General features: G+C 34.9%; 1 protein-coding gene across 5 annotated transcripts in view; it reads right to left on the reverse strand.

Annotated features, from left to right (window-relative positions):
* Nucleotides 1-27,098, reverse strand: part of NTRK2 (neurotrophic receptor tyrosine kinase 2) — a 414,741-nt gene that overhangs the window by 216,284 nt on the left and 171,359 nt on the right. The window contains exon 12 of one of the 5 annotated variants that reach the window (XM_051966171.1): nt 13,124-18,546. The exons of the other annotated variants lie outside the window; for them this stretch is intronic. Within the exon in view, the coding sequence (XP_051822131.1) occupies nt 18,509-18,546 (38 nt within the window). The 3' untranslated portion in view covers nt 13,124-18,508. Of the gene's footprint in view, nt 1-13,123; nt 18,547-27,098 lie in introns of those variants that run through there. 5 annotated transcript variants of the gene reach the window in all.

The following is a 27,098-nucleotide window of genomic DNA, read 5'->3' on the forward strand; positions in this document are numbered from 1 at the left end:
GATGTTGTTTTATGTTCCAATAAATAAAATAATGACAATAATTCAAAAATTGAATCATGATGTCTTTTAAATATTTCATGTTGTAAACTAGGCCATTCTAGCATTTAAAAACTTATAATTTGCTCCTTTAGGGTAGAGGTGAGGAGCATGGTCTGGCCCTGTCAAGGCAACTACAAGTGACAACAACCTTTCACTGTTTGAATTCTCTCAGTCAATTATTTTATACCACTTATGAAAGACATTGCAAATATCCAAATGGCCCTTGGCAGAAACAAAGTTCTACATCAGGGATTTCTTTACTGTTGGGAATTCCTAGTAAGGAAACCTCTTTTTACCAATAAGTTTTTGAAAATTGAAAACTGCAATTGGCAGCCTTCTATCCATTATACTATACTGTTTACCTGATTTCTTAGGTTAATATTATTGTAAATATTTCATAGGTCCAGAATTAAAGTCAGGAGAGACACAGATTCAAATCCTTGCTCTGACACTCAATATATAATCTCATTTGTGTGTGTGTACACTCACAGTATATATTTTCATTTGTGAAAGGAGAATCACATAGTTGCATTTCTTACCTCCTAATAATCATAACAAGTTAGATAAAGGTTTGCATAATCCTTAAAAACCTAACAAATAGAAAACAAAAAGCAAGGTTCAGAAATAATTCTAATGATGAACTAGTTGCTGTTGATTAGTCTTTTTTTCAGTTGTGTTTCCTTTGGCCCTTTGGGAAATTTTCTGGGTAAAGATACTGGAGTGGTTTGCCATTTCCTTCTCTAGTTCATTTTACACATGAGGAAACTGAGGCAAATAGGATTAAGTGACTTGCCCAGTCACACAACTAGTAAGTGTCTGAGACAGGATTTGAACTGATGAAGAGAGACTTCTTGATTCAAATCCAGCACTCTGGACACTGTATCACCTAGGTGCCCTTAATGAATACATATAGCCCTGTAAATGGAATGAGAAAATGCCCCATTAGGGAGGGAAGGGAAAAGTCAGAACAGAAGTTGAGTGCAAGGGATAATGTTGTAAAAAAAAAATTACCCATGCATATGTTCTGTCAATAAAAAGTTATAATTAAAAAAAAAAAAGAAAATGCACCACTCTTCCTTTTTTGCAACAGTAGAGGACTTTGTGAATGGAACATTGTAAATACTATCAGATTCACATAGCTTGATTTTGACAAATTGTGCTCACTTTTTCTCTGTCTCTGACTTTGTCTCTTTCTCTGTCTCTGTCTCTCTCTATAACTGTCTTTTTCTCTTTCATTTTTATCTTTGATATAGACTCCCTGGCTAGGAAAGATGAAGGGAATAGGTACATTTGAAAATTAAGTCAGTCAGTCAACATTTATTAAATATAGATGATGTTCTAGACTAAGCCTGGAGTCACAAAGGAAGCAAAAGCAGTCTGTGCTCTCAAGAAGGTAACTGTACAAAGAAAGAAGCGCCATGCAAATAATTATGTACAAACAAAAGATATATGCGGGGTAAATTGGAAATAATCATAGAGGGAAAGCAATAGCATTAAAAAGCAAAAAAAAGAAGTTTAAAAATAAAATAAAACATATCTAAAAAATTTTGTAAGAAAGGAGGGTGAGGTTGATGATTAATGTTCTATTGAGTCAGTGAAGAAAAAAGAATATAAAAATAAAGGAAGAAAAAATTAATTACACAGAAATTCTCCATCACAAGAACATAAGCAAAGAAACCCTTGGTAATATGCTATCCCCACCCACTTTATACACAAAAATCTTACTCAAATTCTAGAAATGACTGTTGTTGAATACTTTTGATATATCTTCTCTCTTTGATAATCATTCCCTTAAATCTTACTCTGGAAAAGGAGGCAAAGTCTCAACTATTCTAACATCAAATGTTCGAAGCCTTGGTAACCTTCCTTCCAAACACTAATACTTGTAGTTTCTACATTTCTTTTAAAAGATAGCACAAGAGAAGTAAAGTTTGCCATGTAGTAGGAAGAATTATTAAGGACAACTGACGAACAAGAACAATGAATTGCCAATTGTATACACACATGCACGTATGTTATGCACATACACTCATACACACATATATACACACAAATACACAGAGGTGCTCACATGTACCTTCTATCCAACATTACTATGACAGTTAAAATCAAAAGTAAATTTTCTCATTGGTAATTGCTTAATCAAAATAAATTAGAAAAATATAACATGATCATTTATAAACCTGGGTAAGGTTTCAAGTGGAGACTTGAAGGAAGTCAGGGAAGCCTGGAGGAGGAGATGATGATGATGGAGGCAGTTCCAGGCATGAAGGACAGTCAAAAAAATTGACCAGAGTCTGGAAATGGAATGTCATGTTCTAGGAACAGAAAGGAGGTCATTGTCCTTGGATAGAAGAGTTAAGGGCTTTGAAAGCTAAACAAAAAAAGGATTTTATATCTGATCTTGGAGGTAACCCAGGATATAAAATTATCTGGAGATAACTATATTTGGAGTTTTTAATTAGGAAATGGTTTGAACTGTTTGTGGGGGTGTTTGTTGTCGTTGTTTGTTGTTATCTTTGTTTTTAAAAAGATAAGTGGAAAGATGGTATGGAATGCATGGCATGTATGACCATAGGCAAATAATTTGACATTTGCACCTCACTTTTCTCATCTGCAAAATGGGCATAATTGAATCTGTAGTCTTGTGAGTATCAAATAAGACAAAAATGTAAAGCATTTCATAAACTTTAAAATACTAAATAAATGGCAACTCTTATTATCATGAGAAATATTAACAATTGGTTTATTTTTGTCTTTGTATTTTTAGCAGCTAGTATAAGGCCTGGTGTACATTAAGTGCTTAATAAAGGCTTACTGATTGAGTGATTGATTATTGAAAAGAACTTTTAAGTCTGAAGCCAGAGGGCGCAAGTTCAAATCTTTAGCTCTGCTTACTAATATGACCTTAGGCAAGTAACTCAATCTTTAGTTTCTATTTTCTAATCTATAAAATGGATGATTGGAGTGGATAGTCTCTGAGATGTCCATAGTTCTAAATTTATGATCGTATGACTCCCCCTCCCCCCAATACATATCCTGAACATGATTCTCCACTATGTTTCCAACAGTCAATATTGACCTTCCATCCAACTTTTGTTTTGGGTTTTAGGCCCAAAGAAGTAAAGGACAGGGAAGAAGAAAGGAAAGACAAAGAAATGAAGTAGGTAGGGAGTGAAGGTAGAAGGGCCACCAAGAGCATTTTGGACTAACAGCTCAGAAATGAGAAATAAGAATTAAAAGTAAAATGAGAACCAAAATGATATTCCTTCTTATTCATTTCCCCTCACTTTGAATGATGGTTAAGACCATGGGAGAAGTACATGGCAAACCATTCATGGATAGAAATCCCATATTTAGACCAGTCCTATATCCAGTTTGGTTTGGCCCTCTCTCAAAGGGAAGAAAATACTATCCACTCCCAATATGATACAGAATGGTGTCCTAAAGGCTATTCATCAGTACTCTGATGAGTATTAAAAAATGAAGAACCAGGGAGGCAATACGATATGGGGGCTAAGTACAAGGCCTGGATTTTAGAGACTTGTGTTCATACTCTACCACTAGTAAGTAGATCAACCTATCATTGCTTTACTTTCTTTAGCTCTTCCTGATTGATATATGCATGTGTATAAGTATGTGTGTGTTTTCATAAGAATGTAATCAATGAATCCTCAGGCTATTTCAGTACTCAAAGTAATTTTTTATGTCCATCCAAGCAGCCTCAGTTCTCATTATAGAAAGGTCTACATCTATTCCTCTTTTTTTTTTTTTTTTAGTTTTTCCATATTTATTTATTTTATTTTTAATTTACAGAATAAACAAATATTTCTATAACATAGTATAATAAAAATATGATTGCACATGAGACCACAAATCTGTGATATAAAACTTTTAAATTCTCTTAAAATATATAATAAAGTCATGTAAATTTCTTTTGTTTTCCTTCCTTCTCCCGCCTCTGATCCTACTTGGAAAAAATGTTCTAAATTGTTATTAATTAGAAAAATTAATTAGAAAAAATTAAAACTATATTGAGATATTATTTTATATCTACCAGATTGGCTAAAAATGACTGAAGGGGAAAGCAACAAGTGTTGGAAAGGATATGAAAAATTGACACACTAATTTATTGTTGGTGGAATTGTTAACCGATACAACTAATTATTCTGAAGAGAGGAATCTGGAATTATGCCCAAAAAGTTATTAAACTGCCTATAATCTTTGACTCAATACTACTACTAGGTCTATTTCCAAAGATGATTAGGCAAAAAAGAAAAGAGGCTATATGTTATAAAATGTTTAGAGTAGTGCTCTTTGTGGTGGCAAAGAACTGGAAACTGCAGCAATGCCCTTCAGTTGGGGAATGGCTAGACAAGTTGTGGTATATTATTGTAATGGAACACTACTGTGTTATAAGAAATGATGAGCTCAATGATCTTAAAAAACGATGAAAGACTTGACTGCAATAATGAAGAGTAAAATGAGCAGAACCAGGGGAATACTGTATACAGTAACAATAATGTTGTTTTAAGAATGACATTGAATGAATAAGCCATTTGGATTATTATAAATGCCTCTCCTCTTTTCAGCTCTCTTTTATGTATCATCTTCTCCTATTAGAATGTAAGCTCTTCCAATAAGGGAGCAGAGACTCTTATCTCTTTTTATTTGTGTCTAGTACAATGCCTGGAACATAGCAAATCTTATTTATCTTATCTAAGAAATAGGGGTCATAATTTCATCAGTACCTGTGTGCTAGGGATAGTCTGAGGTTTAAATGAGATAATGTTAAATAATGTCTTTTGCAAATCTTAAAGAGTGGAAGGAGATGGAATGAAGTATTATTTCAATTGTGGAGGGATGTGACATTATTTTTCCTGAATAAGCAACTTATTAAAAGCTCACTTTTGTGCTAATTGCTAATGATTCAAAGAAAACATGAAACCAGTGGCAGGCCTCAAGGAGCTTATATTTTAATGAGAAGATAACACACACATTAATATGTATTAAATCTTCATCTTGTAGAAGATTTAATACATATTAATGTATGTGTTATCTTCTCATTAAGGTATCCATGAAGGACAATCCCTCTTTTGGATAGAATAATACCTCACAGAGTTACCAAAGATTCAATATTATGGAAAGAATTCTTCAAAACAAGATAAATGTATTTTATCAAATTAAATATATTTTATATATTTGTTAAATATATAAATATATTTTTAAATTGTGTAACAACAAAATAATATACTGAAAAAGGTAGACTTAAAGTCTGAGAAACATGCAAATAAAACTTCAAACTGATTTGGGGGGCTTCCAAAGTTACAATTTTAGGCAGATAAAAATAATAAGGAAGATCTGCCATTACTTGGGGTTTGTTCCACACCCACAACTTAAAAAAAAAAAAAAAGTACACTATGAATGCAGAAGCGCTATCAACTCAAAAGGGACCCAGTGAATGATGCCTGATCTCTTACCCCTCGAGCGAATATAAAACTACAAAATCCCATGTACAGTCATCTGAAACTCTTCCAGACCCTTGGCACATTAACTGTACTTGGATGGAACAGTGAAGAGAAGGAGGGGAAAAAGGGAAACTGTCAGACTCCCAGAAAACCTGCAACCTTAAATAAACTCAGAGAGGAAAATGTGATAAGGATGTCATCTCTGAGAAGGCCCTAAGCACTCTGAGACTACCCTGGCCTAACGGGGATCAACGGGGACAGAAAAACCAAAAAGGTTGTTCCAGTTCACCTAAGAATACAGATTTAAAAAAAAAATGACAGCAGCTGCCACTTTTCCCCCCTTCTAAGCAAAATCAGAGGCCGTTAGAGCTAAGCTGCAGAAACTTATCTGAATATGATTTATGTTGCTTTAGGCAAATGGCACTTGGGCATTTTTCCATGATTTAGCAAGATTGATTGTTTTTTGACAGGAAGAAGGTAAAATGAATGTACAATACGTTTTTTACCTTTTCCTCCACCTTCAAAATAGGAGGGAAAAAAAAACCCCACATCAAATAGAAGCCTACTGTTCATGAGTCTGTGGATGGATATCTGGTCTGGCAGAGATTTTAGTTTAATGAGCATAGGCCTAGGGGTACTGCATGGGACTGACTTCACCAAAATGACTGGAAAGTTCTCATATATCCCTGGCAATCAGGCTAGGTCAGGGACTTCCCAGGCTGGAGCTTCTGGGAAACAAGCAGCTAGGTGACTGAATTGTGCTGATGCTCTTTTATCCCTTGTATTTCAGGAAGCAAGTGAGGTCTGCTCATATCACTTACATTCTGTATCATCTACATTCAATTTAATTCAGCAAGGTATGATTAAAGATCCACTATATACTAGTTACTGTGCTAAGTACTAAGAATATAAAGATGAGAATAAGAACATTTTCTGCCCTCAGGGAGCTTCCATTCAGGCCTTGGTATTCAAAGCAAGAGCTTCTTAGGGATGTTAGAAGGATGCAAACAGATTTATTTTGCAAAGATGGTTTGTTCGTTCTAAGGATTAGAAAGAACAGACTCAGGAATGACTCTAACAGAACTAATTGATAAAAAAAAAAAAATAAGGCATGTTACCAAGCATGGAGTGGGATTCAGAATAGCTGTATGCTAATCTCAGCTTTGCTATTTGCTATTTGTATGACGTTGGGCAAATTGTTTTATTTATCTGGGCCTTGATTATCTCATCTGTAAGTTCAGAGATCAAGTAAAGGACTCAACTAACCCAAACTCCAATTTTACAGATAAGAAAACTGAGGGCCAGGGGTAGGATATGACATGCCCAAGATCATACATGGAAGAAGCTTCAGAGGTGTCATCAGACCCAGATATGATTTAAGTTGGCAGAGTTATATTTTCCATCATACTATACTTTGGGGAAGCTAGATGGCACAGCCAACAGTGCTGGACTTGGAATAAGGAAGGCTTGATTTCTAATCCCATGACTAATTATATGATCCTTGGTAAGTAATTTAACCTCCACCTACCTCAGTTTCCTCTTTTATAATATGTGGATAATAATATCACCTTCTTCATAGGATTATTATGAGGATCAGATAAAACATGTACCTAAGGAAAAATACTTAGATATTTATATTTATATGCTCACTTACACATAAAGCATCTAAGGGGTACAATGGATATAGCACTGGACCTGGAATCTAAAAGATCTGAATTCAAATCCAGCCTCAGACATTAGCTGTATAAACTTGGTCAACCCTCTTAACCACTGTCTGCCTAAATTTCCTTATCAGTAAAATGGGAATAATAATAGCATCTCCCCCCTAGGGTGTTGATTGTGAAAACCAAATTAGATAATAATTGTAAAATGCTTGGCATACTGACTGGCACATAGTAATATATAATATTACATATAAACATATAATCTGCATAAATAAAAAATCTATGTAAATTATGTAGAAATACAGGACAAATATATGAATATGTAATCTATTTAAATGCTATTATTATTAAAGTTACTTTATAAACAAAGCATTATTCAGGATTTCCCAAAAGTTTTGGTGCAGTTTTAATAGCCTATGTGGTATAATTATTACACATCTTCCCTTCAAAATGGTCTAACTAGATGACCTCTAAATTACCTTTCCATTCTTAATCTATAATCATATATTGATGCTTTGAAAGAAAATTGAATGTTTGATTTTTGAAGAGGACAAACCCACCTTTAGGACAACTGAAATGAACCAGTCCACCCTCAGTTATGACGAACCAATGAGTCACACTCAGAGTTCTCATTCATTAACTAACAATAAGAACACTGTTTAAGACACATCTTTCTTACCCAATTTCTAAAATGTGCTGATTTTTACTACTGTGCTACATATTTGCAAGTTAAGATTTGCAAAGACTTTGGGAGCAAATCACCCAAATGACAGAAATTACAGGGGGGTGGGGACGGCTATGATTCAGGTAATCTCACATCCCCACTTGGCCATGAAATTTATTTCTTAAAAAGAAAATCCCTGCCAAAACAGCTAGTATGAGTTAAATGCAGATAAGGTTCTTGGAACACCAGACCTATTCCCTACATCCAAGGCCAAATAGCCCATTCTGGAATTTGCTTTGAATGAAGAGAACAAAGGTAAAAATGGGAAAGTAACATGGCTCTCACTTCGCTTTTTTTTTTTTTTTTTTTTTTTAATAACAATGAGACAATATTTCAAGGGCAGAACAGTTTTGAGGTTTGTGGTTCCCTCTAATTTTTCTTCAAAGATAAAAACCAAAGTTAAGGTAGGAAATCCCCTAAGGGGGATCTTTCTATCCTTGTGTCCCCAATACCTAGCACAAGGCCTTATACTACTTTTATTATATTACTTTCATTAGCTACTTCAACAGGGCTATTCTTAGAGTCACAGCTCTACAGATCTTAGAGGTCCTCTATCCTAACTCTCATATTTCACATAAGGGAATTGAGACCATCTAAGAGAAGGTAAGTGACTTGCTTAAGGTCACACAGATGGAATTAATGTCTGAACCAAGGTTTGTAACCATGTCCTCAGACTCCAAATCCTTGGGCCCTGCCTTGTTCATTGTACTGGACAACTGCTGACATGAAGCTTTCTTTTTAACATGTAAATGTCTCAGTGGCCTACTTCAGTGCATACATGCATAGAACTCTCTAGAAGTTTTTCAGTCTGTTAAGTTGTTTTTGTTTTTGTTTTGTTCTTGCATATTTTCTTTCTTGTCCCTTTCCCTGTAAAAGTTTGAAGCTTGAAACCTTCTTTCTTCCTCCTCTTTTCCTTCCCTTCTTCTGTCTTTGTCTCTGTCTCTGTCTGTCTGTGTGTATGTCTCTCTCTATATATATCTCTCTATTTCTGTCCCTGTCTTTATTTCTGTCTGTCTCTGTCTCTCTTTCTCTGTGTCTTTCTGTCTCTCTAAATCTCTGTCTCTCTCTTTGTCTCTTTCTTTCTGTCTCTCTAAATCTGTCTCTACCTCTGTTTCTCCCTCCCTCCATTTGTCCTTCCTTCCCTCCCTCTCACTCTCTCTTTCTGTCTGTCTCTCTGTCTTCCTCTCTTTATGTCTCTCCTTTCTTCCTTCTCTCCCTTTCTCTTTCTCTCTATCTCTCTCTGTCTCTCTGTTTCTGTCTGTCTGTCTCTCTTCATCCCTCATTCTCCCCCTCTACTGTCATTTTAAAATATTTAAATGCCTCACTCATACTTCACAATTCTACTAAGGAAGCATAAATTACTAATTGTACCTTCTTTTCTTAAGTACTTAAGAAATATATTTTCATTTATCCATTCATCCTTGATGCTTCTCAAATTTATACAGAATCAAATCAATAAACATTTTTACCACTTACTGTGGTCCATTGATACTATTGTATCAAGCTCTGGGGATACAAATACTAGTGGAAAGAAAATCAGAGGATCTTTGCCCTCAAGCAGCTTATATTCTATGGGAAGAACACAGAAAACTTCACAATCTTGTTCCTTGGGAATTTTCTCCTCCCCCTTATCAGTTTAGGTCTCTTGTACTGATATCTTTCTGGTATGAAAGATATTTGCTGGTTCTGCTGCCCAATTACCTTGCTCAACTATGACTTCAGGAAATGTTCATCAGTCTGAGCTCTAAATAAGCAGGGTTTGAGATGTAGCTAATCAGAGCTCAGATTAATTGCATCTCAAACCCTGCTTATTTATGATTTCAAGATGACCTTGACCTTAGTTGCCCAATGACTGCCAACCCATTGGAATCTTTTCCTTTTATACCAGTCTTTTTTCCAGGACTATCTTTATCTAATTCAGGAAGGCTCTTAGACTGCAGTAGTATGACCCACTTTAAGGCTAAATTGTAAGCAATATAATTCTCTGGGGCTCAGGAATCATTTGGGATTTGTACCTATCTAGCCTTGCCTATCCATGAGCGGATACTCCTAAGAGCCTTGTTTATCCAAGAGTAGATACTCCCAAGAGTCTTACCAGTGGAGATGTCTTTTTCATATGAAAGGATGGAAGGGTGGAAAATACCTTCCATGCTTTCTTTCCCTGGCTCTGATAGGATTGATTCCCCTAGCACAAGGTCAGATTACTGAGAGGAAATTATAAGAGAAGTACCTGTTAGCCCACTATGGCTATAGTTTGTGAATGTGAAGATGAAATGAGATAATACACAGACAATAAGCTGTGAATTTTAAAGTACTACAAAATGTCAATTATTATCATAACAGAGATTTATTTTTTAAAATTAAATTGAGCCCTTTATTACTTATATAAATTCATCCATGCAGAATTTTTTTTCTTTCTAAAATTCCTTTAAGAGAGATCATATGCAATAGTGAGATAGAAAGCAAGTCTTGGAATTAGGCATATTTGGGTTCAAGTGCTACCCTCTCATTCCTTCTGGCAGAGTGACACTAGGCAAGTCATTTAACCTCTTGGTCCCTTCAAGTCAATTTTTAAAACAATGAATTGTTGAGAAGATACTATCTGACTTTGATTAAAGAATTTCCTTCTCCCAATGAAATTGTAGGACTGGCCCTTTAAAAACAACAACAAAAAAGATAAATGTATTCCTGTGTGTTAACTTGACTAGTCTACCTTTCAGAAATCTATGAACTTTTGATTATTTGGCAGCCTTGACAGAAAAATAATGAAATTAAATTTATTTATTTTAGATTTATTATTTAGTAAATGAAATTTAATCATTGAAATCCAGTAAAAATTCAACCTTTTAATTTGGTAGGGAAAAGTGGACACTGGAAAAGCCAGTCTGAATTGGAGATAAGTCTGTGTGGTTTGGTGAACAGAGTGTAGGCCTAGAGTCATCCAAGAGGACTCATCTTCCTGAGTTCACATCTGACTTCAGGCATTTCCAAGAGATATTTGGAGTTGTGGTCATGGGCAAGTCACTTGACACTATTTACTTCAGTTTCCTCATCTATAAAATGAGATGCAGACGGAAATGGCAAACTATTCAAATATTTCTACTAAAGATAACCCTATTGAGGTCACAAAGACTCAGACTCAACTGAAAAAAGGACTAAACAACAAGAACCATATTACTTTTTTTAAAAAGAAAGAAAATTTTATTATATTTAAGGACAAAATTACTCCAACTAAGCTAGCCAAGGCAATCTTCGATGAATAAAAATAATCTGTAATCCTTTGAAATTAATTGTTTATAGGTATGTAAGGTGCTTCTTAATAGCTTGAAACTGTCTTCTTAAGTGAATAATTTAAAATAATCTACCATCAATTCTTGCTAAATTCTTGCTAAGTTATTTGTTGAAACAACAACAGCACAAAAAGACAATGTTAAGGTACACTTCATAAAAGTTCCTGTGAAAGCAAAGACAAATGATTCCTTGCCTTCCCCTTTTCCCCCCAGCCCAGATTAGAGAGACAGAGTGGGTACCATATAGGTAGACAGGTGGCCTCATAGTTTGGAAGATTTGCTTTCCAAGTCCTGCATCTAACATATTCTGGCTGTATGACTGAGCGAGTCACTTAATTCCTCATGGCTCTAAGACTATCAGTTACAGAGAAGTTTTGATTTTATTTGTTTATCTGTTTCCACATCAGGAGTTTCCTCACCCATGAAATTGCCCAGACCCCCCACTAAAGGAATCCAATTTAAGAAGGCTATAAAGCAGTAGATTCAGGAAACCTACATCATCATTCTTCTAAAGTTTGTGAAATCCTTCACACAATAGTATTTGTGCTCTTAAGAGATCCAAATAGCAAGCACATTTTCCCCATTTCATACAATATGAAATACAACATCGGATTTTTCCAGGGGAAAAAAGAGCAAAAGCAACATATCTGATTTGAGAACTTCAAATGAAGGCCCATAGGTAAGAACAAAGTTAATGACTTTGGATAAGGTTCAGAATACTTTTTTTCAGAAGCATCTCTTAAATTAGATCCCATTATTTGCACATATACAATTACTGAGTGTATATACAAGATGTGAAAGCATTATAACTAATCAGTGGATGCAAATTAATTTGCAATCTGAGTGCACAAATATAGAATTGAAGCATATAGAACTAGAATTCAAACTAATAATGTACTCTTATAAAAGTAATGCATGTGGTCAACCTGGTTTCAAATGGGTAATTTCAGAGGGTGCTTTGGCAAATCTGGTCCACAAAAACCACTAAATCAAGCATCCAAACAAAAATTCAAAAATCTTTCTTTTTTTAAGGCAAGCACTTTGGGTTTACTTGTTTTGTTTTGTTTTTGTCTTTGTCAGCACCTGTTAGTGCTATAGTCCTAGTAAGTGCTTAATAAATGTTTTTTTTTAATTTTGAATTTAATTGTATCAGGAACTCAATGAAGGCATCCATGATGTACCTCTCAAATGATTTGAACTGACATCGTTAAACCCAAAGCATCTGATGTTTTGCTACCACACATAGCTGAAGTTTCAGACAAGAATTTATTTTTTAAAGTATATTATTTATTTTTTTAAAGTACCTGAGTGTGAAGGTAGTAGTGAGGGTGAGAGTAACGAGCTCCAAGAGAAGAGTCTCTATGGATATATACACATCACACCATCAAGAATTCATTAATTTCCCTTCTTTCACCACCATAAAGAATGTCAAATAGCATTTCTCACTTTTGCCACAAAGACATTTAGAATGAAGGAAAAAGCATTGTGTACCTTCATTGTGGGCTTCATGATGATCAAAATTTAAAATGCCAAATGACTTTCCCACAGTATGTATATATATATATATATGTGTGTGTGTGTGTGTGTGTGTGTGTGTGTGTGTAAATTCCTTTAAACATATTGGGGTTTTTTTAACTTTTAGCAGGATTGTTCTTAAGTACCCGAAAACCATAAAGATATTCTACCCATTGTCCTCACAAGAAATAATTTGAAAGTTTCTTTTTCTTTCTTTCTTTTTTAAAGTATTGATTTGAAATGTACAATAGGTATCCTTTCCTGGGATAAACTTAGGAATGAGGAGTGATATAGCCAACTTTTTTTTTTAAGAACTTTAAATCCAAAGATGGTAGATGACATACATATGTGAGTGAGAAAGGGTGGCATTCAGGGAAGGGTGAGGAAAGAGAGCAAATATCTACAGTGAAAGACACATGGGAATGAATTATAAAACTTTATTGGCTTGTTAAAAAAATGAATAAATTCAACACATACATTTATGGTCTACCCACACTGTTAAAACAGCATTTAAAATTTTTTTTAAAAAAAGATCATCCATTATTTACAGGAAAGGTGAAAGAACAGCTTGAAAAATCTGGCACATTAAGGGGGAAAAGTGGTTATATGGATGATTCATAGGTTGCCTATGGATTACAGCAAATGGATTTGAAAATGAAATGGTGTAAACATTGGGCTTCATATTTTTCAGGAATTTTTTTTAAAGATATGCATAATACACTTATAAATTGACTTGAGATAAAGAATGCTGAGTCAAGAAGAATTTAAACATCATGCATTTTCTTCCTTTAGAATTAACAAGCAGTTATTAAGTACCTGTTGTGTGCAGAATGCTAAGGTAGGGAAGAGCAAATATGTTTTCCGTTTTCAGGAAACTTAAACGAAACTATTTGCACAAAAATTTTCAATTTAATCAAAGGGGTCAGAATATGTGAGATAGGATGAACGTCCTTTGGAAACTCACCAATCAATCCTTATACTAATTTTTTTTTTATTTCAATGTTCACCCAACTTTTAATTCAAAATTATGTCAATGAGAAAGTTACATTGCTAGAAGCTGCCTCTGCCCTTGCCAAATCAGGAAAATGGGACAGCAGGCATCAGTGGAAAATTGCCATATGTGACATTTGCTCTGTTTAAAGATAGAATTCTACCTGTTATGGTAGGAATTCAGTCTACACAATTAAGATGGGTGCACATAGCATCACATGACTTGATGATGGTCCAAATAAAAACAGGAAAAGGACTCTTCTTTCCTGAATGTCTCTGGATAAACCTTTTTCTATATAAGTTGTATGGCTGCACTCCACCAGAGAAAAGAAAACAGAAGAGGATGACCATATCTGTTACATATTTTACAGAAATCAATCATATTATTTTGAGTTTCAACTATGCAACCATTCTCCATCTTGACTCAAATTTTCAAGAGAAAATGGATTTGTCACCTACATTAAGAAGGATTTAGGGTAGGCATAAGAAAGAAGGGTGAGGGAACTCTTGGCTATCAATACAGGATTCCCAAGAAGATAGTTTAGCCTGTCTTGAAAATTTTTGAAAACAGGAAAATATACTATGGAAGAAGCAGCTAGGTAGGATAAAGGATAGAGCTATGGTCCTGAAATAAAGAAGCCCTAAGTTCAAATCCAGTCTCAGACACATAACTATATGATGGTAGGCAAATTACTTAATCTCTATCAGTCTCATTTTCTTCATCTGAAATAGAGACTGCAAACTTTAAAACATTTTATAAATTCCAACTATTATTATGATTACTACATAGCCAGGACCATTTATATACAGTACTATATGAAAAGAAGTTAAACCACATTCCTTTCTCCTCTCTCAGTTCCATTTCAATATCTTATAAAGACATAGAATGAGAGAAACTCTCATTTTATTGTCTATCAGCCTTCTAAAGGAAGATGGGGTAAGAGGATCTCCAGTGAATTAAGAGAACAGACCCAACTACATTCCTGTCTATTTTCCTCTCAGTCTGAACATTATTTAGGAATTCTTGGTTCCTATTACTAAATAATGGGATTTGTATTTTCCAAACAAAATGATTTTGGTAGTGGTGGTGATGGTTTCCTGGTTTCAATCCCTACAGAGACCTCTAAGCATTCACTGGGATAGCTCAGGTGGTTTAAGAGCCAACACCCAGTTTTTCCTGCAACTCATTTAGCTTCAGCCAAGCATCTTTGTGTTTCAAGAAGCTGCAGCCAATCTTCTCACTGATTATTTCTGAGCGTCCAACTTAGGAACCCTGAGATAAAGCCAACTATAGCATTATGGAGCCAGAACAAAAGCTCCTTGATCCAGCTCTAACTATGCCTCAGAATTCTTTTTTTTTTTTTTTTTTTTTTTTTTTTTACCACACAAAACATTGCTGGAAAACGCAGCTTCCCATAGACAGAATTAGACATTATCTACATGGAAACAGCTAAAGTTGATGGAACTGTCTAGTCTGCTAAGTCAAAGGCCAGGATGTTGAGAGTGGATAAAGACTGCATAGGGTCTAAGCCACAGTCTGTTTTAAGATCATGTGCTGGTTTCCCATTTTTCAAAGACTCACTGAAACTCTGGAAATACCTAGAAAATACCTGATGACCTCGGCTAAAAATCAAGACTAAACACAGAGGAAATATAACAATTTTTCCAGAAAGAGAGCATGGAAAAGTTTATGGGGATGCCTCTGGCCAAAGTGGAAGTGGACTAATTAAAGGACAGTGGGGAGGGATGCTGGGCAAGATGGATTAGTGGCAGGAGGGAAGAAGCCTAAAGTAATGAAATAGTTGGAAGTCATAAGAATATCCCCAATGCATAGTAAAGTTAGGAATGATTATAAGGCCTAAGCTTGAGATCTAATTTTTTAAAAAAAGGAAGATAAATGTAGGCAAAAAAAATCAAAGGAATGAAATCACTCCATCTTTTTATATCAATACTAATTTGGTGGAAGGGCAGGGAAGGGGCAACAACTTTATTAATCTTTTGCACTAAAAGGAAATGAATGCTATGTACCTCTCCAAATTTTTTTTTTAATTTGGAAAAGCGAATATAAAAAGGGGTGAATGGAAGTTGGGAGTCTAAAAGAGAAGAAATAGAGGATATGTAACAGATTCTGGCCTTTAAGGATAAAATGTGGAAAGCAAGAAAAATGGGAACTATATGAATCAGAGGAATCTTCTAATAGCCTGCTGTTCTTGTTTCCTAGGAGATGTCAGTTGCTTTTTGATATATTAAATTGCCTTATCTGTCCACTTCTTTCCATTTTAAAACAAAATCTACAGTGCAGTCCTTTTAGCCCAAGAATACAAATATTCATTTGTTTTCCTTTCAGGTCTGGGAAACTTGTAAAATGGTCTTTAAACAATTCGTAGTCTTTTTATGGTTCCATGGAATAACATAAAAGCTTTTTGTACCAAAGGCTGGATATTTAAGAACTGTTGCCATGTTGATAGTTCCTGACTGGTTCACAGTTTGAATTTCATTTTTTTTAAGGGCCAGGAATTCTGCAATTAGTTAGATTCTTTGTAAATCAACACCTTTGGGAAAGATCAAAATCTAAGTAGTGACAGGAGCTGTCATTTATCAGCAAGTGGGAAAAGGGGAATGCAGAGTATATTGGAAGCCTCCCACTATGAAGTTTAGCTGCCTTTATATTTAAGGGTCTTGTTGGAAAGAAAGTATTTCAAAGGTAGCGGTAGAGGAAGGGGACAAAAGAGGAGAGGAGAAGAGAGAGGAGGACAGGACACAGGGGTGGGGAGGGAAAGGAATGGAAAAGGAAAAAAGGGGGGAAAGTGGGAAAAGAAGGAAAATGAAGAAGAGGAAGAGAGAAACAGACACAGAGAGAGTATCTTGTCTGGCTTTGTAAAAAGTGCCACTATTTAAAGTATATGCACTGAGCAATCAAATAAATGCTGTAATCCATAGGTCCTTGGGAATGTTTGTAGCAAGCAATAACATATTTAGTGACTAATGTAAAAGATAAAGTATAAAATATTCAACATGGATATTCTCTTTATATCAAGTGCTGCCTAAATCAATTGTGGTTTATTAAGATTAATGGTTTGATTACACAGGATTCAAAACAATGTTTTCCCACATGTTGGACTAGTTAAAAACCCAAACCCTGTTACTATGTCTTAAAGTTGGACTGCAAAGCTTGATCAAATATTAGAAACAAACAACAAACTGTGAGAAATGCTCATTTAGCAGCAGGATACTAGGTTTAGATTTAACTTCTAGAAATGTTTGTATTTTTTAAAACCAAATACTGTTACCCTGACATCTCATTTACTCCAACAAGTAAGGTTTGAATGATAGCACATGACACTTTTTGGACATGGAAAAATAACTATAATTGAAAAGGGAATTGAATGAGCCATCAATAAAACTAAGGGAGAAAATCAAGGGTCTCTTGCTAGAAGGTTGATTGACCTCTCACCAATGAGATCAGAAGACAGAAAGCAGATATTACTGGAGGTCTGTTCGTCTTTCTGCACCTCCAAGGAAGTAAAAGCTTTAGTGCCTGTGAGACCTAAAGCAGGACTGAGCCCAAATTTCCTTAGGAGCAGCTTTCTCTAGAAGACAGTCTCCCTCTTTTCAGCAGCCAGACTAATCTACTTTTATAATTTTTAGATTTGAAAAAAGCTAACCTTTTTCTAAAGGAAGCAACAAGGTTGCTTCTCAGTGCATAAACCTTTTCAAAAGCAGGTTCAGTCAGGAGAGCAAATAAAAAGCAGATAGGTGGTATCGTAAATAGAATATTAGATTTGGGAGTCAGGAAGGCATAGTTCACATCCAGTCTCAGACACCAAGTCATTTAACTTGTCTCACTATAGGTGTCCTCATCTGGAAAATTGAATAATAATAGCACCCACCTCCCAGGATTACTGTGAGGACAAAATAATCTTTTCAAAGTGCTTTGCATACCTTAAGACACTATATAAATATCAGTTATTATTATTAAAAAGGCAACATTATAATTGTATCTTAAGGATATCTTTCATTAACATTCCTATGTTAACTGTTCCATAATTTTGCTTTGTTCTTTGACCTAGACAGACAACCTCCAATTTGATTTAAAAAAATAAACAAAAACTCTTCAGAATGTCTCCAGGTAAACTGTTTAACTCCAAGGAAGTTGTTGACCCCTATGACCTTAGGGGTCTTACTAAAAAGATTGGATCTTTTATGCAAAGGATAGAAAATGACTTTTCAATTTCAATGACAAATGCAAAAAGCCAAAGTGAATTATGTATTCTTCTGGCACCTCTGAAAAAACTGCTTAAATTAAGTGAAAGCCTCTTAAGTCAAAACTTCTAGGAAAAAAGCAGGACCTGATGGAGAATATTTATTTTAACTGTATTTAAATGTCACTTTTTTATTTGGATTGTTTTCAAACTTTGCAGTCCCCCTTTAAAAAAAAAACACAAAGAAACTATAATTCTAAAGCCCTAGGTTTTTTCCAGTGTGGTCCTTTCAGAAGGAAAGAACAATGGAAAAGAAGTGTCATCTGAATACTGAGTTAGAACCCATAGTAAAAACAAAGTGGGATCATTTATTTCTCATGATTTCTTGAGTTTCTTAGCTGCCTGGGGAATGTTTTTGCTCTGGTATTACCAAAGCAGGTCAAAATATGTGTGTATTTTTGAGTCCTTTAAATGCCACCCACATCTATCAGAAAAATCCCAAACAAATGGTATTTCCCAGGACAAGAACAGTGTCCATTCCCTAGAGTCCAGCATAGAGTACAGCTCCAACCAACAAGCACAACAGCCCCTTTTTCTGTCTGTTTCTTTATTTCAGTTACCCATCCAGTGGGATCTTATGAAACAAAACAAAACCTAAAAGAAACACAAAATAAAACATAAGTCATGCTTTAAAACAAAAATTGAAGAAAAATTAACACACATGTACAGTCAATTTAAAAGAAACAAATGAACAGGAAAAACATAAAACAACATAAAATACATCTTAAAACATGAAAAACATATAAAATAAAAATCATGCTACATGAGAAAAATGTGTGTCTCATTATTAGTTTGATTTGGAATTTGAAAGCTCTATACTGTCCTTGGATTTATTGAGAAATGAAAGATGGCCAAAGACATTATGGTCTTCGCAGAGTAGTTGGATACAATTATGGCACATCTCATTTTGACTTGATTTTAATTTACCCAAAGTAATTAAAAATAAAAAAATAAAAAAACTTCAGACAAGGCAGAATCTTTCTCAGGGATCTGATATGCTGGAATGGAAATAGAAATTAAAATAAAACTGACTTCTGTCAACAAACTTGCTTCTGTTTTACCTTTGGGATACTTTCTTCTTTATTTTCTTAGATCTTGGTACAGAGGAGTGCTAGATTTAGAGTCAGAAAACTTGGATTTGTGCTTTTTTTTTTTTTTTTTAAAGCAAATCACTATTTGGGACCCATTTTTCTCTTATGGAAAATAAAGAAAGTTGGCCTTGAAGTTTTAGATCTCTTCCAGCTCTAGATCTATGGTTCCATGATTTCTAAGTTTTTTCTAGTTGTATATCTGTGTACTTTTTTCTTCTAATTTTACCAACTATCTCTGAAATTTTCCTATCACTGTCAAGTTATCCACCCAAGTTATCCAGACTTGCAACCTAAGTGTCATCCTGCATTCTCCACTTTCTCTCACTTTCTTATATCCAATCTGCTGCCAAGTCCTGTCATTTTCACCAATATAACATTACTCATATATGCCACTTGTTCTCCTCTAACAATCTAGTCACTGTGATATAAGCCTTCATAACTTCATGTCCTAATATTGTGCAATTGTCTGCTGGTTAGTCTCCCTGCCTCAGTCTCTCCCCAGTACAATACATCCTCTACTCATCAATCAAAGTTGTCTTTCTAAAGTACAAGTCTTGACGCATGTCATACCCCTTCGCTCCTCAAATCAAGACATTTCAGTAGTTTCCTATCATCTTTAGAATCAAATTTAAAATCTTCCATTTGGTTTTCTGTTTGGCCCTCCCTACCTTTCTAGACGTCACATAATATCAAAAAATACAGTGATACTGCCTTTCTTGCTCTTCCTTCCATAAGATGATCCATCTCTCAGTTCTAGGTATTATCTCTGGCTGCCTTCATGTCTAGAATCCTCCCTCTCCTCATCTCTGCCACCTGGTTTCCCTAGTCCTAATTAAGATTCCACCATTGGCAGGAAGCCTTTCCCAATCTCCCTTAATGCTAGGGCCTAGGGCCTTCACTCTAATGATTCTCTCCAATTTATCCTGTATTTATCTTGTTTATAAATAGGCTTGTGTTATCTTTACTATCAGCTTGTGAGTTCCTTGAAAGTAGGGACTGCCTTTTCATTTCTTTGTATCTCTAGCATTTAGCTAGAAGGAGAAAGGCAGGAAAACATTCTATAAAGAATAAAGATAAAACCCAATATTTTCCATAAAAATATTAATTTTAATTAATTTAGTTAAGTAAATTTATATGGCATTTTATATTACTATGCATGAATCTGAATAAGTTTGACTAATTGGAAAGACTTAAGTCATAGATTTGGACAATTTTTTAAAAATTCCAATCACTTTTCTTAATATGGTGTTATATCTGTCTAATTTTGTTTTCTTTTGTTCCCAGATCTGAGATTATGAACACTAGTCTGCACTAACTAATATCCTATTAAGCTTATAACAACAATGGGAAAAAGAGTCTGAGAATTTTCATTCTTATGATCATTTTTTTCTCTCCCATCAGCTTGACTGGGAAGAAAACTAAACCAGTTTTGTCCAGATGTGTCTGATTCAGTGTAAAAGTCAAACATTATCTAGAGTTTAACTAGCTTAAACCACTATGAATTTAGGAAATAATCAGTAGGAGTTACTAATTCCTTTTTGTCCCCTTTCCTTCTTTTAAATGTTTAACCTTGAGGCAACAAATAGCTCTGTATATGTACTATGGCACGTAAGATGTGCAGACCAAATAAAAAGGCAAATACCTTAGCTGGTAGATGCTTAAAGGTTTAGCAATTCCTTCCAATTGAAACCACCATCTTAATCTGAGGATGACAAGTTTGCCAATAAAAAGAGGAAAGAAGTGACTCATGAAAATAAGAGACATCACTCCAAGCCAAATAGCTATCAATTCAATACTGAGTTATTGGGCAAATGATACTTTGAAGGGAAGGAGACTAAATTCATTCCGCCATCTTCCTGAAGGCTGAGGGTATTTAGAAGAGATGATATATATATATATATATAGATATATATATATATACATATATATATAAAGAGAATATGTAGAAAGAATAAAGCATGTAAAGTTTATAATGTTAATAATTACAATATTTTATATAGCACTTTCAAGTTTACAAAGCTGTTTAAGCACTTGTATCATAAATTAAGTCCATCTGATTTCCATCATAATTTCCTTCTCATCTTTCACGAATTTATCAGGCTATATAAACACTGTTAACAGTTTTCAGATATGAGGCTAGGCTAGGTTTGCTTGCACTTAAATTGCTATTGTGTCCCTGTTACAGCATTTTCTCTGTTAAATAAACCCCATAATGCATTTCCTTAGAGAGAAATAAAGTTCAGAACTCTGCCTAACACCCAAAATCCAATCCACTGGAATCCACCATAATTATAAACAAATAAGACAGTACTGAGAGGAAATTTGCAACTTCATCTTCTTTACTGAGGAATGGATATCAGATTGCTAACAATCAAAGGCACTATTAAAATCTCTAGGGTTTTTTTCCCATTCATACATACACCATGATTTGTATTTTCTCTGTTTCATCAAGGAAGCAAGACCTCTGTCTGCATTCTGATTCAACCTTGAACCTGACATACTGTTAATTCGCTTTCAGCACATATTGAAAAAAAATTGACTTAAATAGTGTTTTTAAGAGATCAAAGATATTGCTATTAGATTTCTAAGCTTAAATCAAAGGGTCAGACTTGCCTAGCTTCATCCCTTGTATTGCTGACTTCTAATATTACATAGGGACCAAGAAATAGATCATAAAAGACACAAAATAACATATTATTATTTTCCCTTGATAAAGAATAAATTTTTAGATGAGAAAGTGCAGAACATCTTGTTGTCTTAACAGCCAAAGTAGTTGTATAGCTTTTGAACTTGAAATATCAGTATTTTGACAATCTGACATTCAGAAACACCTGCAGCATTCCCATGATCCCACAAGATTTATGACAGAACCACATCCTTTATCCTTTATAATGTTTTGCCCTAGCACCATGTCGGCTAACCTTAGCTAATGTGAAGAGCAAGCAAAAAAAAAAAAAAAAGCTGATAGAAAAGTTTGAGGAGAGAGGATCTTATCAACTAACATTGTGGTCTTTCCTCAGTCCTCAACCTTCTTGACCTATAAAGCTCTTGATTTTTGATCTTCTCCTCTGGTTTTTATGACACTGCTCTCTCTTGGTCCTACTATCTACTAATAAATCCTTCTCAGTTTCCTTTGCTGGATGATCACCTATGTCCTACCTGATAACCACAGGTATCTTCCAAGGCTTTATACTAGATCCATTTTTCTTTCCATGTTGCCATTTTAAATCATTTCACAGTTGTCATGGATTGAATATGATTCCCAAATACAATTTTTGGACCTGCTCCTCCTTCTTTCTCTGGCTCTTGTCTCCCAACCATTTCATATGAATTCAACAAATGACTCCCAAAGTCATATAGTGAAAGTCTCATCTATCTCCCAAGCTCCAAAATAGCCTCACTAGGTACCTGATGGGAATCTATACTTACTTGTCTTGTGTAATTTTCAAACTCAACATGTACCGAACTGGAATCTATTATCTTTTCCACCTAAACACATCTCCTCCAAGCTCCCCATTTCTGTTGAGGGTACCAATACCCTTTCTGTCATGTAGATTTATAACCTTAGAGTCACCCATTATCTTTAGTCTCTTTCATTTCCCATACCCAAGAGATTGCTACATCTTGTTAATTCTACTTCCACACCCTCTTTATACTCATAGAACCAACACTCTAGACTGACCTCTTTATTCCCTCTCACCTAGACTATTGCAACTATCTTCCAACTGAATTCAATACTTCAGGACTCTCACCTCCCCAAACCATTCTTCCCATTTCTGCCAAAGTAACCTTCCAAAAGCAAAAACACCATTTGACTCTCCTATTCAAAAGTTTCAATTGCTTCTAGGACTAAAATATAATTTTTTTAACTTGACAGTGAAATTATTTTGTATCCACTGGATGTTTCTTTGGAACATTTCTGTGAGACAATTTGGTGTTGCTGTGCCCATTTTTCATGTGAGAAAAAAAAATGGCATCTGAGGAGAATGAGACCTGCCCAGTTCATAAAGAAAGGGAGTAGGAGACCTACTTCACAGTCTAGCTCCAGCCAACTTTTGCCTAACATTTCACATTACTGCCCTGCACATACTCCCCAGTCCTACCAAAAGAGTCCATTTGCTGTTCTCTGAATAGCACCTCTTCTCCCACCTTTTTTTTGCAAAGATTGCCCCATGTTTGGAATGCATTCTGTCCTCGAGTCTACCCTTTCAGAAGCATGCGCTTCCTTCAAGGATGTCCTCAGATGTCATCTCTGAGAGGAAGTCTTTCTTGATTCTCCTGATTATTCTTAGTCTCTCCGTCTTATTTTCTAGTACTTACTTATCTATGTAAATGTTATACATTCATAATAGAATTAAGGTGGAGACTATTTTTCATACTGTCTTTCCTATTTTCTATTATATCCCTAGAATTTGGTACCTAGTAGGTGCTTTATAATAAATAATTGCATAATTGGACTGGGAGAAAAAGAATGGGAAATAAAACTTCAAATTCTTCTCTAGCCCAGTGACATGCTCTTTGTATATACAAAGGAAAGGATGGCAGGTGGGATCTGTGTCCTAAATTGAAGGTCAGTCCTGCATGGTGCTTTCTGTATTATTGGTGCCTGAACCATTAGATTTATTTACATTCAGACTTGCACACGTTTTCCTCCTGTTACTCAGAAGCAATCAACCATAAAATGACATGGATCCACAGCACATTTAAATTAACAGCAATTTATCTAGAAGGAAGGGAAAACTGCTGAGTAGAAAGGACAGGGAAGAAAAGGGAAGAAAGATGCAGCTGTTATCTAAAAAGGCAAATCTTATCAAATTTGTCACTTTGGGATTTCAAGTAGAAAATTAAATGAAATGATAACTCATTCCCAGCTTCAGAGCCTCCTTGGCCAGGTGCCATTTGGCTATGCTGGTGGGAGCTGCAGTGCAGGGAAAACACGGTGTCACCAGAACTCCATGAAGAAGAAAACTGAGTTCTTTCCATGTGGCTTTCTGGAAATGTTTACTGCCTAAAAGAGATTAATGCTCTGTGACCTAATAAAATCTAATGGAACAGCTAGATAGGAAAAGGGGGAAAAATTAGATTCCAGAAACTTTTTTTAGTTTCTAAAAGCATAGAAAAAGGCTATAACTTTGACTTTTATTCAGCTCTTTTTTTTTTTTTTTAATCATACCTTGGGTTTGAATAGGTATCACCCAAACTAGGAATGTTTATGTAATCTGTACACATTGTATACCTCCTTACAATGTTTCTATGGGACAATTTGTTTATTCTGCTAATTTTACATGTGAGAAAAAATGGTATCCAAAGAGAATAAGGTATTTCCTAAGAAACATAGAGAAAGAAATTGAAGGGGGTAAATAAAAATTCACATTCCTTGTAGTCTAACTTCATTTTGAGCAACCATGACATTTCTGTCTTCCTCCACTTAAGTGGAACACAAATGGATCTTCTCTCTTTTTTTTTCTCTAAATCTTATTTCAGGAAAAACAAACAAACAAACAAACAAAAAACAACAAACAACAAAAACCCTACCCATCCACTGCAATTTGTGATTTCTACCCTACATGCTTTTGCCCAGGCCATATCCTTCACATGGACTGTCAACGACCAATCTCAGCCTACTGAAATCCTTTCCATATGTTAAGGCCTATTTCATGTACCATGTTCTCCATGAAATTATGTCCAATGACGTCATCTAGAAGTAATATCTCACTCTGCTAAATTCCTGTGGTGATTATCAGTATCAATCACATGGTACTTATCTCTCATCTTTTTTTTCCTAACATCTAACATTTAATATCACTTGTTTTCTAATTGTCTGTATAGCTTAGCTTTTCCTCTTTCTAACTGGAAGTCTCTGGAACACAGAAGGAAATCTTAAATATTTCTGCATCACTCTCTCCCTACAGTGACTGTTTTAATACTTCAGACAGTGTATGCTTTCTATAAATATTTATTCAGTAATGAACTTTTGGGTTCAAGATGGTGATAGTCTTACCTGGATGGTCCTCCAAGAATTCCCAAGTGCTCTGCAACTGTAACACCAGGGCAAATTATAGAATTTATTATGTGCAATTTAGTAAACTGAGTTGCCAAAAAATTTCCTCTACAAATGACAGTGAATTAGCAATATTTGGAGGATTATATGACTGGTTATATGAATATCCAGTGTGTGCATCTTGGAAGCATGTTAAGTTCTTGCTTGCTAGATTAAGATTACTCTGATCCTCCATTATGTTATAGAAGATGTCCAGGTGATACAAAGGCAAACATACTTATTTATGAAAAAGAAAACATGGCATGTACTAACTCCAGAGTCAACGCAATTTAATTCCCTTCCATGGACCTCAGTTTATTCGTCTGCAAAAGGAGTAGTTTGGATTAGTGACCGCTAAAATCCTTGTCAGCTCTAGATCAATAGTCCTAAGCTAATATGAATGATTCTGAAAGGACAATGGAGATCTGAACTCAAAACATACATGTTTGACCAAAATATCCTAGTCAAAACTGCCATAAAATCTGTGTTCCATTAAAAAAAAGAAATATACGCCTAGGGAATTCCAAAATAAATAAACATTTGAAACAGATTGAAAACAAACATACTGTAATCTCCTAAAAATGCTTAGGACCTTCCAAAATAACTAATAGGGAGGCTTTGTATATGCATTACTAAGGAAGAAAAAGGAGATGAATTAAGCTACCAGGGGAAAAAAAAACCAATGGATTTAGATTCAAGTACTGCCTTTGTCACATATTATCTATGTGATCTTGGGAAGGTCATTTAACCTTGTGGGGCCTCATCTTTAAAATAAGGAGTCTGGACTAGATTGCACTGAAAGTCTCTTTTAGTTTTAAACCTATGAAGCTAGGTTACTATAGTTGAAAGATATTGGCAAGAAAGCAAAATTGTAAAGCCTAGAAATAATGTCAGAAAAAAAAGAAATGTGGAGTAAAAGGGCCAATGACCCAGAAAAGAAAGACAGAGCCAGCTATGGAGAGCAAAGAATTGCTAGGAAGGTGAAATCATAAAGCCTAAAAATAATGTTAGAAAAATATCAGGAGATCAACACAGATCCCAGGCTGGTCAGCACTATACAATGCAGCACAATACAAAAAGCAAGCCAACATAGTGGATAAAGATTTGGCCTTGAAGCTTTGCATTTAAGTCCTATTTCTGATACATAGTGGCAGTGTGAATGTCAAGTCATTTACATTCAATGTGCTTTATGAAGTCCAGAATCTAAATTGCTTTCATATAAGAAGTTCCTTTTTAGGAGCTCCCTATGGTGATAAAATTGCTTAAAACATACACACACACATGCATTTACAAAGAAGAAATGATACATAACTGACAAACAGGGAGTACAAAAAGTCAGTTACTGGGAACTGACAAGATCCTATCTGGTGATGTGATGTGATTCTATATACTAATAAGCAAGTTACTAAGAAGAATAACTCAAATTATTAATTATAAGTAGAAAAGAGAAAATAGACTCCTTCAGTGAGAAAATAGATTCTAGCATGAAGTTGAGTTGGCCTCTGAAAGAAACAGAACAGACCCAGATTAAACACATGATTGAACAGTTACACTTTCTTTAGAAACTCCAAGAAAGGTTTCCTGGAATCTAGATTGAAAAATAGCATTTTGGTGATCTTTCCTAAGTAAGCTTTCTAAAGAAACTATGAACCATTTCTGCTGCTTTTACAGCTATAGTATTGAGGCAAAATGTGTTGAAAGATTTGGTCCACTGATCCTCAAGTCAAAGATATTAAGCAGGGGAAGGTTAAGCAATTATATATACTTAAAAAAAATATCCTGTAAATCCAATCTTAATTTAAAATGAGTTGGATGCAAAAAGATAATAAAAATCTCACCCAAGAACTTGGCATTTCAGAGTGCAAAAACAGATAGGTGGGGTTAAAAATGCCCTGATTTGTGTAGAATGAACATTAATTACCTTAATCTAATTGACAGTGCCTTTGCATGAAATAAAGGGCAGGTCTCATATTCTTTTTGCACTGGCACTTTGAAAGGTGCAGGTCTTTTCTAAC

Source organism: Antechinus flavipes, chromosome 1, assembly GCF_016432865.1.
Source record: "Antechinus flavipes isolate AdamAnt ecotype Samford, QLD, Australia chromosome 1, AdamAnt_v2, whole genome shotgun sequence".
NCBI lineage: Eukaryota > Metazoa > Chordata > Mammalia > Dasyuromorphia > Dasyuridae > Antechinus > Antechinus flavipes.